The sequence below is a fragment of the Gadus macrocephalus genome, chromosome 14 (assembly GCF_031168955.1).
Source record: "Gadus macrocephalus chromosome 14, ASM3116895v1".
Lineage (NCBI taxonomy): Eukaryota > Metazoa > Chordata > Actinopteri > Gadiformes > Gadidae > Gadus > Gadus macrocephalus.
The window spans coordinates 3,909,345-3,925,183 of record NC_082395.1 but is presented as its reverse complement, the minus strand read 5'-3'; the positions used below and the strand labels follow the sequence as shown (position 1 = coordinate 3,925,183).

Sequence of the window (15,839 nt, the reverse complement as noted above, 5' to 3'; positions counted from 1 at the left end):
TATAAACTAAATGTATGTATGTGTGTATGCATGCATATATGTGTGTGTGTATGTGCGTGTGTCTGTGTGTGTGTGTGTGTGTCTCTGTGTGTGCGTATGTATGTGTATTTGTAGAGATGTATCTGGTGTGTATGTATGTCTTTATGTCTGTATGTTTGTGTGTATGTATGTATGTATGCATCCATGTATGCATGCATCTATGTATGTATCTATGTATTTAGGTAGGAAGAGGGAGGAATGTAGAACGTTTGTGTATTTTAGTGTCTCTCTGTGTTCCTATTCCTTAGTCTAGAAACAGGCCAGCGTCTGGCTTGTTTGAAGGTGCCTGGCCTGCCTACTGATACAAGGTGTTATTTCCAACATTCTGCCATTTGTAATGTCTCAACAAGGAGCAATATTCCAGCTTAGTCTGTACCTGTGCTGTATGACATCCTTGAATATACCATCTATTCGACCCTCTGATCCAACCTGTCAGGTTGCCTGTATTTCCACTTCAAGAATTACTACTACGACGAAAAAATACACAACTCAAGAGTCTAGACGAACAGTTTAGAAATAAGCTGAAATCTAACAAGGTTTATGTGTATGTATCTATGTATTCCTATGTGTGTGTGTACAACAGAACAGATGAAGGGTGTGTGGGTCAGAGTCGTACCTCCTGAGCCTGAGAGCAGAGCAGGACTGGGAACAGATGGAGAGCCAGGCAGGAGAGCGCCATCAAGCGTGTGGAGAAACAGGATGAGGACACATTAGGACACACTACAAAAAACAAGAACAACCATCTGAGTAGTACGGTACGGCAAGCTTAATCATAAAACACCCTTCAAACACCGTTCTGGTGCGTCAAGGAAATCTTTAAAACATTAAACAGACTATCAGAGAATTACAATTAAGGTATTGTGTATATTTTTAATTATTAAAAAAAAAATAGATCTCAACACTCAAATTACATTCAATAATTTTGGAACGATTTATAAAAGGAAACAAGGCAGAAACAAATGAATGTTCTACAAATAATTAAAATAGTATAACCCTAAAATTAAGGATGCAGTTATTTTCAGTTATTAGCAGACCGGTCATAATTGAAACGTACTTCATCCTGAGCTCCTTCCCATGGACAACCCTACCTACTCCACTACACTCTGACCTGACCAAGACCCAGCGGGGACCCTCCACGTAGAGGGGACCTACCTTCAAGGCCCAGCACCAGCAGAGGGAACGCCCAGCGAGCACGAGAAGCCATCTTCACCGGAGCAGACTGAGGACTGAGCAGCCGTGTCCACCGTATGGAGGACAAGCTGGATTACTCTAATCCACACAGAGCTCCCAGGGTTTTACCTAATGCCCTCCTCATCCCCGCAGGCCACGCCTACTGCTGTCCGTGGGTCCTCAGACGAGCCCCGGGACAAAGGGCAGCATGGACGAGCTTGAATCAGATGCTGGGATATAATACTGTGCATGTGCTGAATGGGTTCATGTGTACAAGGCATGCAACGTTGTGCATGGGTATGCCGGCTTTTTGTGTCGGCGTGTCTGTGTGTTGAACTGTTTGTGTGTCTGTGTGTGTCTGTCTGTTTCTGTGCACGCCTGCGTGTGTTTGTGCGTGCGTTCGATTTAGAGATTGAAGCTGACAGCATCGAGTAGCCAAGTGTCAAGTGAGGAGCTTCCCTGATAGATTTATAAATAGTGTTTGGTTATTTAGTCTCTAGAGCCGTATGTCCATTCTGGGCTACTGTATAAACATGGCGGTTCAACATGGTGGGCTCTGTGGAAGAGCACCCGCTCCCTCCCTATGTAGATTTAGAGGGCTTATTTTTAGGAGTCAAACACAACGACGATTCTCCATTTCATGGGCTTATGCACTAAATAAAACATATTTATGAATATTATATTCCATTTCTGCCCTTTTACATATTAAAGCGTAGAAATGGCTGAGAATTCTCTGTGAGAATGTACGTTTTGATTTGATAATGTCTGCCTCAGCCTTTCTTCCCTGGTTGATTAGGAATTCATCTTTCCTGTCAATTACAGATCCTCTAATGCAACACTTTACAATGGGCAGAATTAGGGAGGGAGCTGAGAGATAGTGAGTGTTTTATGGGGTTGTTGAGTTTAAAAATATCGCTCTCTTCTGCACTCTCTTTACAACTCTTGAATTTATCTTGAATCTCTTGAAATGTGGTTGTTATGAATGCCAATTATTTGATTGACTGATGGAAAAGTTGAAAAAAAATAAGCATATATTTAAAAAAGAATTGTGCTACGTAATCCATATGAAGGTGCCCATCCATATTTCCTTCCCTGGGGCCCCTCATTTCCTACTACGCCCCTGGCTCGATAACATGGGCCCAGGTGAAAGCAATCAGTCCTAAACACTTAAGGGTGTGTTCTAATCTCTCCTAAACCATATAAAACCTGGTGTGATTTTATATGGACTGTATTGATCGACATCCAGAACAAAAATGAAGGCACCGGTTAAACTCATGACCATCAAAACCAAAGTGGGACAGAAGAAACGGAAAGACGCTTACCGCGACTTCATCAACCGAGCTCACCAAGAGGTCAAGAGCTTTGTATTCACACCGGTGCTGGATAAAGAAAAAAAATCATGCCTTTGTCACGGAATGTGTTGCGAAAACGTGCACTGGTTCAAAGGCTGCGACCGGGGCAATCTTGGACAAGACGGTGGAGTTCGAAAGGCTCGACGTTCTAACGTTTGTGAATCATTGTCCCAGGGACCTGATGTTGTTCCAGGCGCCAGCAGTGCGCTCCAGACCGACCATCCCGGCTGTCCCAGGCGGGTTATTTTGGGACTGGTAGCCCTGGAGGCAAGCCGGATTTCAAAGACTTCCAGTTCCAGGAGACGTCGCATCACGCCGCATGAGTTGAACGCTGCCCTGGCTCTTGTCCTAGGGAGGACCCCAGCCGCTGCTTGATGGACAACATAATATATATATTATTTTTTTTAAGATGTAAATTATTTTTAGAGTTGCATGAGTGTTGTATTAAAGATTTTTTTTAAACCCTTCCCATCTCGTGTGCGTTGCATCTTTCAGTTTATACAGTCTGTCATTTAATTTGCGCAACTGTGCGTGCTAGTTTCTGAGCGCTGTGCTATCAGATGTCAACGTCGATCCAGTTGGCGTCTAAAAAAAAACCACAACGCGGTGTGACGCACGCTGTTTGTTTACGCGCACACCTGGTGCTTCCCCTCCACACCTCCATCCCAGCGCTGTCCTTGGCGACGAGAAACTCCGCATCCATTCCTTATTGGGCATCAGCAAGCATCGGAGAGCACGGTGGATTATAGGCGTTTTTTTTTTTACCTCCCAGGCGTATGGAGCTCCATTTAAAGACTGCAGGTAGGAATCGTTATCTCGGGCTAAACGTTGAGGAAACGGAAGATCTCTGACTTTCAGATTTTGAAGCTTTTCAATATCTCACTTTTTTCTCTCAATTTGTGCATTGTCAACAATACGAAGGCTATCATTTGTAATTAGCTTGCGAACACTATGGAATGTTTTTATTATAAAGGCAGCAGGCAGCGTATCATTCTGACAATATTGTACATAATTCAGTATAGTAGGTTTAACCGTCCTCGCTATGACATGACTAGATATCAATTTGACTGACGTTAGAAATCAGTGATTCAATGCTCAAACTTTATTTCAGATACCATGGCTGCAGACGAATGTCTCCCACAACGTATACTCAACCACAGCCAGCACATTTTAAAACACTGGCCCAAGTGACGACTCATCTCTTCCACTGTCTATCATGGGCTGCGGGACCTCGATCTCAACTGAACCTCAGGGGAGGGCCATGGAGACAGGCAAGCGTGATGCCTGTTTATTATTTTGAAATGAAGCAACTGCTTTCATCCCTTACTGTGAAATTGAATTGAGACGCATTTCATGAATGACCAGGTAGGGGTTAAACTGTGAGACAGGTCATTATGGATAAGGTAGGGGTTAGACAGTACATAGAGGGGTCATTATGGATGGAGTAGGGGTTAAACGCTACAGAGACGGGTCATTATGGAGCAGGTAGGGGTTAGACAGTGCAGACATAATTTAGGGGAAGGGAGGTGTTTGGGGGTACCTTGCTCTAGGATGGCTCCAGGTTGACTGCAGATATTGGGTTCCTAAATCTAGACTATCCTAATAATTTATTGGTAAGGATGTGAAAACTGTATACTGCTAGTATTTCTTAACCGATATGGGTATAACCTCCTGACCTCATATAACCATAAAAAAAGCAGTCTTCATAATTCATACAACTACTTCATACTATACTATACTACTACTTCTCCTGCTGTTCTCTACTACCGTAGCCTACCGTAGTTGCTTCTCGTCTCCATGGCGATGTCAGTAGCTTCACAGACGGCGCTTCTCTGAGTTCTCCCCCCCCCCCCCCCCCCCCCCCCCCATTTTCCGCTTAATGATTTGTTTCTTCCCAAAGCTTTATTAATGTGTCGTGTTTCCCAGTCCTCCCCAGCCGAGCCCTCCCTCTCCTCCCCTGTGTCTTGTTAACACTTAGCTTAGCCTCGTTATGCTGCCTTGCACTTCCATCTAAAATGTTTTTTTTTTTTTTTTTTCAATTACCCGTTTCTTTTGCTTATCTTCACACAGAAGAGGCTTCCAGCCCTGCTACCCCAAGCCCTGCTCTGAGTAAGGCCTGCCTCTTGTCTCTGCACACTATAGTCTAGTACCGGCCAAGTTAATATTCATTAAACACATATAATGCTAGGGTGGACCAAAGCATTGTTTTAGTAAACATAAACAACAATTCTCCACATAGAATAAGACACATGTGAGGTATCGACCACAAAAATAGACTAGGCCCAATAAAACTGCCGGAACGTTAAGAACGAACGTTATTTCACGTTCCGAACCGGTTCAGGAACGATACGTTGGTGGCGGAACGCAAGAACGAAAACGTTTAAATATACCGGTTCCGTTCGGAGCGGAACGATTGAAAAATAATTTCGTTTTCAAGCCATGCATGTGATAGTCTAAGATCTAACAGTAAAAATACATGATTTGCAAAATATCCTCAATTTGATTAAAACGGAAGGGAGTAAAGGGAAGTCTAATATGTAGAAAGTAGGTGTAGAGTAGTGTGTTGTCTATAATGAATAGAAAGACCCAGACCCCAACGTGTCTTGTCCCCTAGCTATGAAGGCAGCCATCCTGATCCAGGGCTGGTACCGACGATACATGGCCCGCCTGGAGATGAGACGCAGGTACACCTGGAGCATCTTCCAGTCCATCGAGTACGCTGGGGAGCAGGACCAGCTACAGGTGAGCTGCTCCTTGGGGTGGAGGGATCCCCAACACTGAGGAACCCCCACCCCCTCCCCTGCTTCTTAAAAAGCTTTTTTAACTTTGCCTTTATTTTCTATTTTAATACTAAAAGGCCTTTTTAATTTTCTACTTTACTCATTTCTTTGCATATGTTTTCTTTTACTTATCTATTTTATTTTATTGTATGACAATGTTTATATGTGAAGCACTTTGAGTCTGCCTTGTGTATGAAAAGTGCTATATAAATAAAGTAGCCTAGCCTTAAGGACCTGTATCTGACGTCGACTTCGAGCACGTTGGATGTAGAGTCTGCTGAAGCCAATTTGTTCTGGACAACATGAAACTAAAATGGATGATTGCCGGTTTGTGTAAATACATAGGTTTTTTCCAAGTCTCTCTCTCGCTATCAGCAAGAAGCTGTCGGATCAAAGGTTAACATCCCTTTTCAGCAGGAAATGAGGTCACTCCATGCTTCATACACACTGGCCATTTTGATCCAGATTTATGGAAAGAATAAATGCTCACAATAACAGAACTTATGTACTTATTGTACTCAATTTACAGACAACAGAAATTCAAGATGAATTCCCAAAGTTAGAAACGTAAACACACAAGGCCCGTAGTATAAACAACGTCATGTGACTCACTAGTTATCTGACTCCTGTCCACAGCTATCCAGTTTCTTCAGCTTCATGCTGGACAACTGCACGCATCTTAACGGCAGCGGGCCAGGTAAGATTACCACTCATACCCTCTGTCATTCAGCGCCATGCAGGAGCGGGTAGGGGTTAGACAGTACAGAGGCAGGTCATTAAGGAGAAGGTAGGGGTGAGACAGTACAGAGACAGGTCAATAATGAGCAGGTAGGGGTTGGACAGAACAGAGACAGATCATTAAGGAGAAGGGAGGGGTTAGACAGTACAGAAACGGGTCATTAATGAGAAGGTGGGGGACAGGTGACATCTTGTTGCCTACAGGTAGATTGCAGACACAGGGGATGCAAGCCAGATCCATTGAGAGTCGGAACACTCTCGCCAAGCTTTTTCATTTTCGAAAGGCTCTGGGGTCACTCTTAATTATCTTTTGTAAAACGCCTTATCAATAATTGAATGTTTCATATTCATTAATTTTTACTGTGAAATGCCTTTGCTGCTTTATATGTGTAGGGGGTTAAGAAGGGGCTTCAGCTGTCTAGGGGAGGTCCGCCCCGAGACAAGTATGCTTATTTCATGTTTCAACGACGTGCATTGTGTTTTCATCAAATGAACACTGGTTTTGTTCGTCAAGCATTATGGGCCACAATGCCCAGTGCATAAAAGGCGTTGCCTAGCAACAGCTCTGGATGTCGAGTTCCATGTGTTTGGTTGTGTTCTTGTCTGTGACAGCTGTGGGCAACAGAGAGCTGAACGTTGATCTGTGTTCCGGTAATAAAAAGCACACACGCGTTGGCAAACCAGGTTCCATCAGTTCAGTCGAGGTACAAAAGGAACTGTTGCGTGTATCGATGTACGTAGACGTTTGTGTTTCTATTCAGCATTAAGTGCTGTGAACAAGCGAAGCAGAAAGGCTGCCCATTATTGTCATGGGTTTACGCGCACGCCTGAAAACATGCGAGGAAAATGGAGGACAATGAGGAAGAGAGAAATGGGTTTGATTGTGACGTCCAGGTCCCGTGCGGCTTTGTTTACCCGCATAAATTAGAGGACTGGCCGGCTCATTAGCATAGTGGAGTGGGTCTCGCGGCCTCAGCAGTGTTTAATGACGACATGAAACGGAACCGGGGTACTCTACTCTAGTCGGTCGGTGTCCTCTATAACCCGGTCGGTTTCTCCTGCTGTTGACACCTCAGTGCTTTCTAAATGCTACCTGGTTGGGGATAGGGTATTCAGATACAAATAATGCAATTGAGAGGTCATGGTTTTAGAAATATTCTAAAAGGTTTCCATACCCAGCTCACTAATATGGCCGCTAGGTGAATAAGGACTATTGCTAATCAATCATGATGATGATGAGGATGATGATATTGTGAAGGGTCAATTCAAATTGGTCTGATCCACTAGCATATTGAGTCCGACCCTTGTGCCCTGTTCCACCTGGAGTATCGGACCACGAACCCCGGCTCGAGCGCTCCCCTTAACCACCTCAGCTGGACGCCTGCTACAGGTCACACAACAGGCAACGCAGCGGTGGAACGTGCTCCATGCCGATGTCGCTCACTAGCTTCTGCAACAGACTCGAGACACACACACACACTTATTGTATGTTTTACGTCCTTGCACTTAAAAATAGTACTTAGCATTGGGTAGGGTATTGTCCTAGCTATCGTATGTATGTTGTACGTCCTTACACTTAAAAATATAATTTAGTCCTTTCCCCTTGTCTGTTGTGGTCCCAGACCTGATCTCCCAGCTGCTAGACCCCGTGGTGGACCCCTGGCTGGGCAGGGAGACGTGCTACGAGCTGATCCCCGTCGCAGAGTCCTACAGCGGCCCACGCATCTCCTTCCCGCTCTCCGTCTCCCACACCAACAGCCTCGTCAACGCCTTCAAGGAGCACCAGGTGAGACGCCCACGGCAACTCCACTAGACCAAATCAGCCCCAGGCCCAACAGAGAGAGAGCGCTGCTGTCCTGCCAGTTATCCCTAGGCCTGGAGGTACAAGAGGGTACGGTCAGTATCACACTGCTCATGTTATGAACAATTAATACATAGTTCATCACTGGTACTTTCTTCCTTTTTATAATACTTATTCATAATTTCCTTTTTTCAAATGTACTTTCATATTTATATTGCAGGAGGCTAACATTTACCATTCGTTACATTTTTTAACGACTTCTGCAATATAAATACGTACTTATTTTCCATGCCAATAAAGCCCTTTGGACTGAATTTATTTGAATAATAAATAGGACTTTACAGCCTTTGCGACATTCAAAATCTTGCTCAAGTCAATTGACGAAGGTTAGTCATTCAGTCGAGGTTCTATCATGAAAATCCTTATTAGCTTGTTGTAAACTCAGAACAGCTCTAGAAAAACTGGGTTTACCTGTCTGTGTCATATGACTCGTCAGCCTTCACTACATCCACGTAAAAAACAACTAAAACCTCATTGAGTAGTGGTTAAGTCATGAAAACGAGCACTATGTTTGTCTGTGTTTTAGCTGGAGTTTACTGCACCACGATGCAGTCAGGTTAATAAGTTATCTCCCCCTCCCAGACTCTCCATGCCAGGTATGCTCTGCAGTTGCTATGGGAGACCAAAAAGCTGCTCAAGCAGATGCCAAACATCGTCCACATGTCTACGTCCTACGCCAAGGAAATCACCATATGTGGTACGCAGTGAACACGGATCAATAGGTGTATTGATAACTGCTGTCGACTATCGTGTCGCATGTTTATTTGTGATGCGATGGTCAACGGGGGACACTGTGATGTCACTGTTGCTTATCCATAGACTAACGGCTCAGCCTAATTAACTATCCACGGATAAATAAACAAATGCCCAGCTGAAGAGTTAAAATGTTGGCTGAACACCCCGCTTGACATGGCAGACGTAATTGACTTCATGTGGAGGAGAGATCAAAGAAAGGAGGTGTCGTTAATTAGCTCTTGACTCCGCCTCCTGGTCCTTTCTGTCCGTTCGCTGGTCATTAAATTCAAGGATACTTACAGAAACCCACATGTTGGATCAGCCGGGGAGTGACGGAATAATTCCCTCTTTGTTGCTGTAGACCCTGGTTCCAATTAACAGGCTTTAATTAACCTCAACACTTCCACATGGGCTAATTGTTCATATCTGTGTGGCGATGTATGCTGGCTTACAGGAAGTTCGATTCAGAAAGGAAGCTGTTGAGACCGAACCGTCTTTGCTAGAGCAGGATCTAGCAAAGTGATTTTTATCAGCTACAGCTGATAAAATGCTGATAAAATAAGCCAAATATGTGACCCAAAGTACCGATTCATCTGAACCAGTGCTAACAATGCTAATACGTCCCATTCGTAGAGGCTCAGAGGAGCTGGGGCCCTTGGGAAACAGACTGGCTGTTCTCTAAAGTATTGATTGTCATTCACGTGCTGACGAACAGTGTCCCTTTGAATGCTATTAAAAGACGCTGTGTTCTGGTTTCTGGTTCCAAGGTGATTTGCACGGACACCTGGATGACCTCCTCCTCATATTTTATAAGGTAGCACCCGTCTGTTAATGATTGATATGTGATAATAACGCCTTAAAAGAACATTCAATTCTTTAATTTACAAATATTTTATAAACAGTTCTGGATATTGGAAAGTAAATATCTATTATTTCTAAAAAAAATATGAAAAACTCATGGCATTCAGAATGCCATTATGAGCTTCCATACAAGTCTGGCTCTGAAAGTTTTATTTAAATTGTGATGTCACATCCTGTTGTAGAACGGGCTTCCTTCTGCTGAAACGCCGTACGTGTTCAACGGGGACTTTGTGGACCGGGGGAAGCAGTCGACAGAGGTGGTCTTGATCCTGTTTGCTTACCTGCTGCTGTACCCCAACCACATGCACCTGAACCGGGGCAACCATGAAGACCACATCATGAACCTCAGGTAGGTAACAGACCCAGAGACCACATCATGAACCTCAGGTCAGTAGTAGACCCACAGACCACATCATGAACCTGAGGTTGGTTCTAGACTAACAGACCACATGATTACCCTCAGACTGGTAGTAGACCAACAGATTACATGATTACCCTCAGACTGGTAGTAGACCAACAGATTACATGATTACCCTCAGACTGGTAGTAGACCAACAGATTACATGATTACCCTCAGACTGGTAGTAGACCAACAGACCACACGATGAACCTCAGACTGGTAGTAGACTAACGGACCACATGATTACCCTCAGACTGGTAGTAGACCAAAAGATTACATGATGACCCTCAGACTGGTAGTAGACCAACAGATTACATGATTACCCTCAGACTGGTAGTAGACCAACAGGTTACATGACTACCCTCAGACTGGTAGTAGACCAACAGATTACATGATTACCCTCAGACTGGTAGTAGACCAACAGACCCCACGATGAACCTCAGGTTAATCATTGAGTATTGGATCTGACATCAGCCTGTTTTTTTAGGTATGGATTCACCAAAGAAGTTATGCAGAAGTACAAGGTACAGTCAGTATCATGCTGCTCATCATTTCTTTTCTTTTTTTTCCTAATTTGATTTTTAGTATATATATATTTTATTATTGCAGTAGGCTACAATGTTCCATCTGCGACATTTTTTAACCACTTTGGCAATGTTAATGCTTATTTTCCATGCCAATAAAGCCATTTAGGCTTTATTTGAATAATGAATACTATGGCATCTATTGGTGACAAAAGTGAAAACAAATACTTTTTAGGTGGCATGGCTGCCTAAGTAGGATCAATAGATTAACTATCCTGAAATTCACACAATACTGTCTTCCTGTGTCTAGACCCACGGCCGAGAGATTCTCCAGCTCTTCCAGGATGTCTTCAGCCTTCTGCCCATCGCTACAGTGATCGACAGCAAGGTTCTGATCGTTCACGGAGGAATCTCGGACCAAACGGACCTGGACTTCCTCAACTCCATAGAGAGGCAGAAGGTACACAGGACAAACATTGGTCCTCAGTCATGAAACATTTAAGAGAAAGGTTCTAGATTCAGAGGGTAAAAATCGACTTGCCACGATTCCAGTCTCCTATCTCCTCTCCATGTCTCCTCACCATGTCTCCTCTCTATGTCCCCTGTATCCTCACTCCTCACCATGTCTCCTCTCTATGTCCCCTGTCTCCTCACTCCTCACCATGTCTCCTCTCTATGTCCCCTGTCTCCTCACCCCTCACCATGTCTCCTCTCTATGTCCCCTGTCTCCTTACTCCTCACCTTGTCTCCTCTCTATGGCCCCTGTCTCCTCACTCCTCAGTCCTCACCATGTCTCCTCTCTATGTCCCCTGTCTCCTTACTCCTCACCATGCCTCCTCTCTATGTCTCCTTACTCCTCACCATGTCTCCTCTCTATGTCCCCTGTCTCCTTACTCCTCACCATGTCTCCTCACCATGTTTCCTCACCATGTCTCCTGTCTCCTCACTCCTCACCATGTTTCCTCACCATGTCTCCTGTCTCCTCACTCCTCACCATGTCTCCTCTCTATGTCCCCTGTCTCCTCACTCCTCACCATGTCTCCTCTCTATGTCCCCTGTCTCCTCACTCCTCACCATGTCCCCTCTCTATGTCCCCTGTCTCCTCACTCCTCACCATGTCTCCTCTCTATGTCCCCTGTCTCCTCACTCCTCACCATGTCTCCTCTCTATGTCTCCTCACTCCTCACCATGTCTCCTCTCTATGTCTCCTCACTCCTCACCATGTCTCCTCTCTATGTCCCCTGTCTCCTTACTCCTCACCATGTCTCCTCACCATGTCTCCTGTCTCCTCACTCCTCACCATGCCTCCTCTCTATGTCTCCTTACTCCTCACCATGTCTCCTCACCATGTTTCCTCACCATGTCTCCTGTCGCCACACTCCTCACCATGTCTCCTCTCTATGTCCCCTGTCTCCTCACTCCTCACCATGTCTCCTCTCTATGTCCCCTGTCTCCTCACTCCTCACCATGTCTCCTCTCTATGTCCCCTGTCTCCTCACCATGCCTCCTCTCTATGTCTCCTCACTCCTCACCATGTCTCCTCTCTATGTCCCCTGTCTCCTCGCTCCTCACCATGTCTCCTCTCTATGTCCCCTGTCTCCTCACTCCTCACCATGTCTCCTCTCTATGTCCCCTGTCTCCTCACCATGCCTCCTCTCTATGTCTCCTCACTCCTCACCATGTCTCCTCTCTATGTCTCCTCACTCCTCACCATGTCTCCTCTCTATGTCCCCTGTCTCCTCACCATGCCTCCTCTCTATGTCTCCTCACTCCTCACCATGTCTCCTCTCTATGTCCCCTGTCTCCTCCAGGTGAAGTCGGCCCTGCGGCTGCCCAGACGCAGCCTGGAGGAGCCGGACGTGAGCCGGCCCTACAAGCAGACCCACGGCCCCCGTCCCGGCAGCAGCCACAGCCGCCGGCAGCGGCCCCGGGCCCAGACCAAGAGGTGAGGGGGGCCCCGGCCGTGTTGTGGTTCTAACACGGTCATGAATACGGTTGTCATAGCTACCGCCGTGCCGTCCCCAGGAAGCGGCACCGTGGCCTCAGCCGCCAGGACAGCGGCTCCTCCTCCTCCTCCTCCTCCTCTTCCTCCTCGCTGTGCTCCTCGAGGACCCCCTCCTGCCTCTCCCCGCGGCCCTGCTCCTCGCCCCCCCCCCCCACCGTGCCCTTCTCCGTCGACGGCCTCCAGGTTCCCTTCCTGGACTCCCTGGCCTCCCTGCCTCCCCCCTCCCCGCCCCGGGTGGAGCGGGAGTGGAAACAGGCCAGTGGAAGTTCCCCCGCACTTGTATACTTGTACTTATACATGTTGGATATTTATTCATGGGAATAGTTTTATAGTCACATATATTTGTCCTATTCTCTATAGTTTCATATTTCTATGTGAATAATTTTTTACCTTTTATAGTTTAATATTTATGTATGTGTATAGTTAAATACTTATATATGTGTGTATAGTTTGATATTTATGTATGCGTAATATTTATATGTCATGTCTGACAATGTTTAAGAATTTAGCAATTGCTTTTATCCAAAGCGACTTACAGTGAATTTTGTATCCATGTCGTTAAGTAACAGGTAGGGGTAAGAACGTACAGAGACAGGTCATTAAGGAGGAGGTAGGGCTAAGAACGTAGAGAGACGGGTCATTAAGGAGCAGGTAGGGGTAAGAACGTACAGAGACAGGTCATTAAGGAGGAGGTAGGGCTAAGAACGTAGAGAGACAGGTCATTAAGGAGGAGGTAGGGCTAAGAACGTAGAGAGACAGGTCATTAAGGAGGAGGTAGGGGTTAGACAGTACAGAGACGGGTCATTAAGGAGCAGGTAGGGGTTAGACAGTACAGAGACAGGTCGTTAAGGAGCAGGTAGGGGTTAGACAGTACAGAGACGGGTCATTAAGGAGCAGGTAGGGGTTAGACAGTACAGAGACGGGTCATTAAGGAGCAGGTAGGGGTTAGACAGTACAGACAGGTCATTAAGGAGCAGGTAGGGGTTAGACAGTACAGAGACAGGTCATTAAGGAGGAGGTAGGGGTTAGACAGTACAGAGACGGGTCATTAAGGAGCAGGTAGGGGTTAGACAGTACAGAGACAGGTCATTAAGGAGGAGGTAGGGGTTAGACAGTACAGAGACGGGTCATTAAGGAGCAGGTAGGGGTTAGACAGTACAGAGACGGGTCATTAAGGAGCAGGTAGGGGTTAGACAGTACAGACAGGTCATTAAGGAGCAGGTAGGGGTTAGACAGTACAGAGACGGGTCATTAAGGAGCAGGTAGGGGTTAGACAGTACAGAGACAGGTCATTAAGGAGGAGGTAGGGGTTAGACAGTACAGAGACGGGTCATTAAGGAGCAGGTAGGGGTTAGACAGTACAGAGACAGGTCATTAAGGAGCAGGCAGGGGTTAGACAGTACAGAGACGGGTCATTAAGGAGCAGGTAGGGGTTAGACAGTACAGAGACAGGTCATTAGGAGCAGGTAGGGGTTAGACAGTAGAGAGACGGGTCATTAAGGAGCAGGTAGGGGTTAGACAGTACAGAGACAGGTCATTAAGGAGCAGGTAGGGGTTAGACAGTACAGAGACGGGTCATTAAGGAGCAGGTAGGGGTTAGACAGTACAGAGACGGGTCATTAAGGAGCAGGTAGGGGTTAGACAGTACAGAGACAGGTCAGAGGTCGGACCGTACGTCTGCATCAGCGTAGTGAACCCCCCCCCGTCTCCCCGTCTCCAGATGGTGGACGTGCTGTGGAGCGACCCCAAGCCGCAGGACGGCTGCACCCCCAACACCTTCCGGGGCGGGGGCTGCTACTACGGACCGGACGTCACCCAGCGCCTGCTGCGTCACCACGGCTACCAGCTGCTCATCCGCTCGCACGAGTGCAAGCAGGAGGGCTACGAGATCTGCCACGGCGGAAACGTAACCGCAGCCTATTGACAAGGATTCATGAGTGGGGTTGGGTTTGTTGCGTGGAAGTGGAGCCTATCTCGGATAGGGAGGAGTTATTAAAGTCACACAGAGGACACAGAGCCACTAAAGCACGTGTGTTGTTATTAAGCATATCATACTTTGAATAGAAAGTTTGCAGAATCAGCTTTGTGTGTACGCGCGCCTGTGTGCCTGTGTGTGTGTGTAGGTGATCACCATCTTCTCTGCCTCTAACTACTACGAGGAGGGCAGTAACCGGGGGGCCTACGTGAAGCTGGGCCAGGACCTGCTGCCCCGGTTCTACCAGTACCAGGTCAGCCGGACCACCCGCAAGCTCACCCTCACCCAGAGGTAGGGCCAGGGAGGGGGGCTCACACTGAACACACACTAACACGCCGGTTAGGGTAAAAGTTATCGAAGTGGTGGAAATCAACAATATTATCGGTGTAGGTGTCATCAGTGTGTGTGTGTGTGTGTGTGTGTGTGTGTGTGTGTGTGTGTGTGTGTGTGTGTGTGTGTGTGTGTGTGTGTGTGTGTGTGTGTGTGTGTGTGTGTGTGTGTGTGTGTGTGTGTGTGTGCGCGTGCGTGCGCAGGGTGAGGGCAGCAGAAGGCTCAGCTCTGAGAGCTCTCCAGGAGAAGTTGTTCTCTCACCGCTCTGAGCTGCTCACTGGATTCCTGCCCTTCGACCACAACAACACAGGTCTGTCTGTCTGTCTACACACACCACAACAACACAGGTCTGTCTGTCTGTCTGTCTTTGTACACACACCACAACACCTGTCTGTCTGTCTTTGTACACACAGCACAATAACACAGGTCTGTCTGTCTTTGGACAAACACCCGACAACAAAGGCTTAGGCGTACGAAAAAACTCATGAATTATTGATGAACTCTATCAATGATTGATTATTATTATTAATGATTTATTTATTATTATTGCATGCTCCAATGCATCCGATCCTACATCACACATGTACCGGGGCTCCCCCTATTGGTCACTGCATGACAGTACATGCTTACAGTACATTTACGGCATTAAGCAGACACTATTATCCAAAGTGACCCTAAAACCACACACCGACAGAGGTTTCAACAGTGCAAGGCGACAGCCAGCTCGTCTGGAGCAGTCAGGGCGAGGAGGCGTCGTGCTCAGGGACACCTCGAGACTCCACTAGGAGAAGCCGGGGGATCGAACTAGCAACCTTCCGGTCACAAGTCGACCCGCTCTACCTCCAGTGATAAGCCGCCCGCTGTGTGCCCCCAGGCTTTGTGTCGGTCAGCGAGTGGGCCCAGGTCCTGGAGACGGTGCTGAGGCTGGATCTCCCCTGGAGGACCCTGCGGCCCCACCTGGCCCGCCTGGCTCCCGACGGCAGCGTGGAGTACCTGTCCTGCTTCGACTACATGGGCCCCGGGCTCCACCTTCCCCAGGTCAGGAGACACACCACGGTCTACTAGTCAC

At 46.8% G+C, this 15,839-nt stretch overlaps 2 protein-coding genes across 2 annotated transcripts in view; one reads left to right on the top strand and one right to left on the bottom strand.

The window, feature by feature from the left end:
- Positions 1-1,342, bottom strand: part of rs1a (retinoschisin 1a) — an 8,437-nt gene extending 7,095 nt beyond the window's left edge. Inside the window, exons 1-2 of the mRNA XM_060072009.1 lie at positions 1,192-1,342; positions 656-681 (exon numbers count right to left, since the gene is read on the bottom strand). Coding sequence (XP_059927992.1) covers positions 656-681; positions 1,192-1,243 — 78 coding nt within the window. The 5' untranslated portion in view covers positions 1,244-1,342. The remainder of the gene's footprint in view (positions 1-655; positions 682-1,191) is intronic.
- Positions 1,343-2,392: 1,050 nt separating this feature from the next.
- The window catches only part of ppef1 (protein phosphatase, EF-hand calcium binding domain 1), a 14,952-nt gene continuing 1,505 nt past the window's right edge, over positions 2,393-15,839 (top strand). Inside the window, exons 1-17 of the mRNA XM_060072010.1 lie at positions 2,393-3,362; positions 3,673-3,832; positions 4,632-4,670; positions 5,176-5,303; positions 5,978-6,038; positions 7,702-7,865; positions 8,523-8,637; positions 9,443-9,489; positions 9,719-9,885; positions 10,424-10,460; positions 10,771-10,920; positions 12,272-12,405; positions 12,486-12,720; positions 14,186-14,371; positions 14,589-14,731; positions 14,974-15,080; positions 15,645-15,808. Of these exons, the coding sequence (XP_059927993.1) occupies positions 3,778-3,832; positions 4,632-4,670; positions 5,176-5,303; positions 5,978-6,038; positions 7,702-7,865; positions 8,523-8,637; positions 9,443-9,489; positions 9,719-9,885; positions 10,424-10,460; positions 10,771-10,920; positions 12,272-12,405; positions 12,486-12,720; positions 14,186-14,371; positions 14,589-14,731; positions 14,974-15,080; positions 15,645-15,808 (1,932 nt within the window). The 5' untranslated portion in view covers positions 2,393-3,362; positions 3,673-3,777. The remainder of the gene's footprint in view (positions 3,363-3,672; positions 3,833-4,631; positions 4,671-5,175; positions 5,304-5,977; positions 6,039-7,701; positions 7,866-8,522; positions 8,638-9,442; positions 9,490-9,718; positions 9,886-10,423; positions 10,461-10,770; positions 10,921-12,271; positions 12,406-12,485; positions 12,721-14,185; positions 14,372-14,588; positions 14,732-14,973; positions 15,081-15,644; positions 15,809-15,839) is intronic.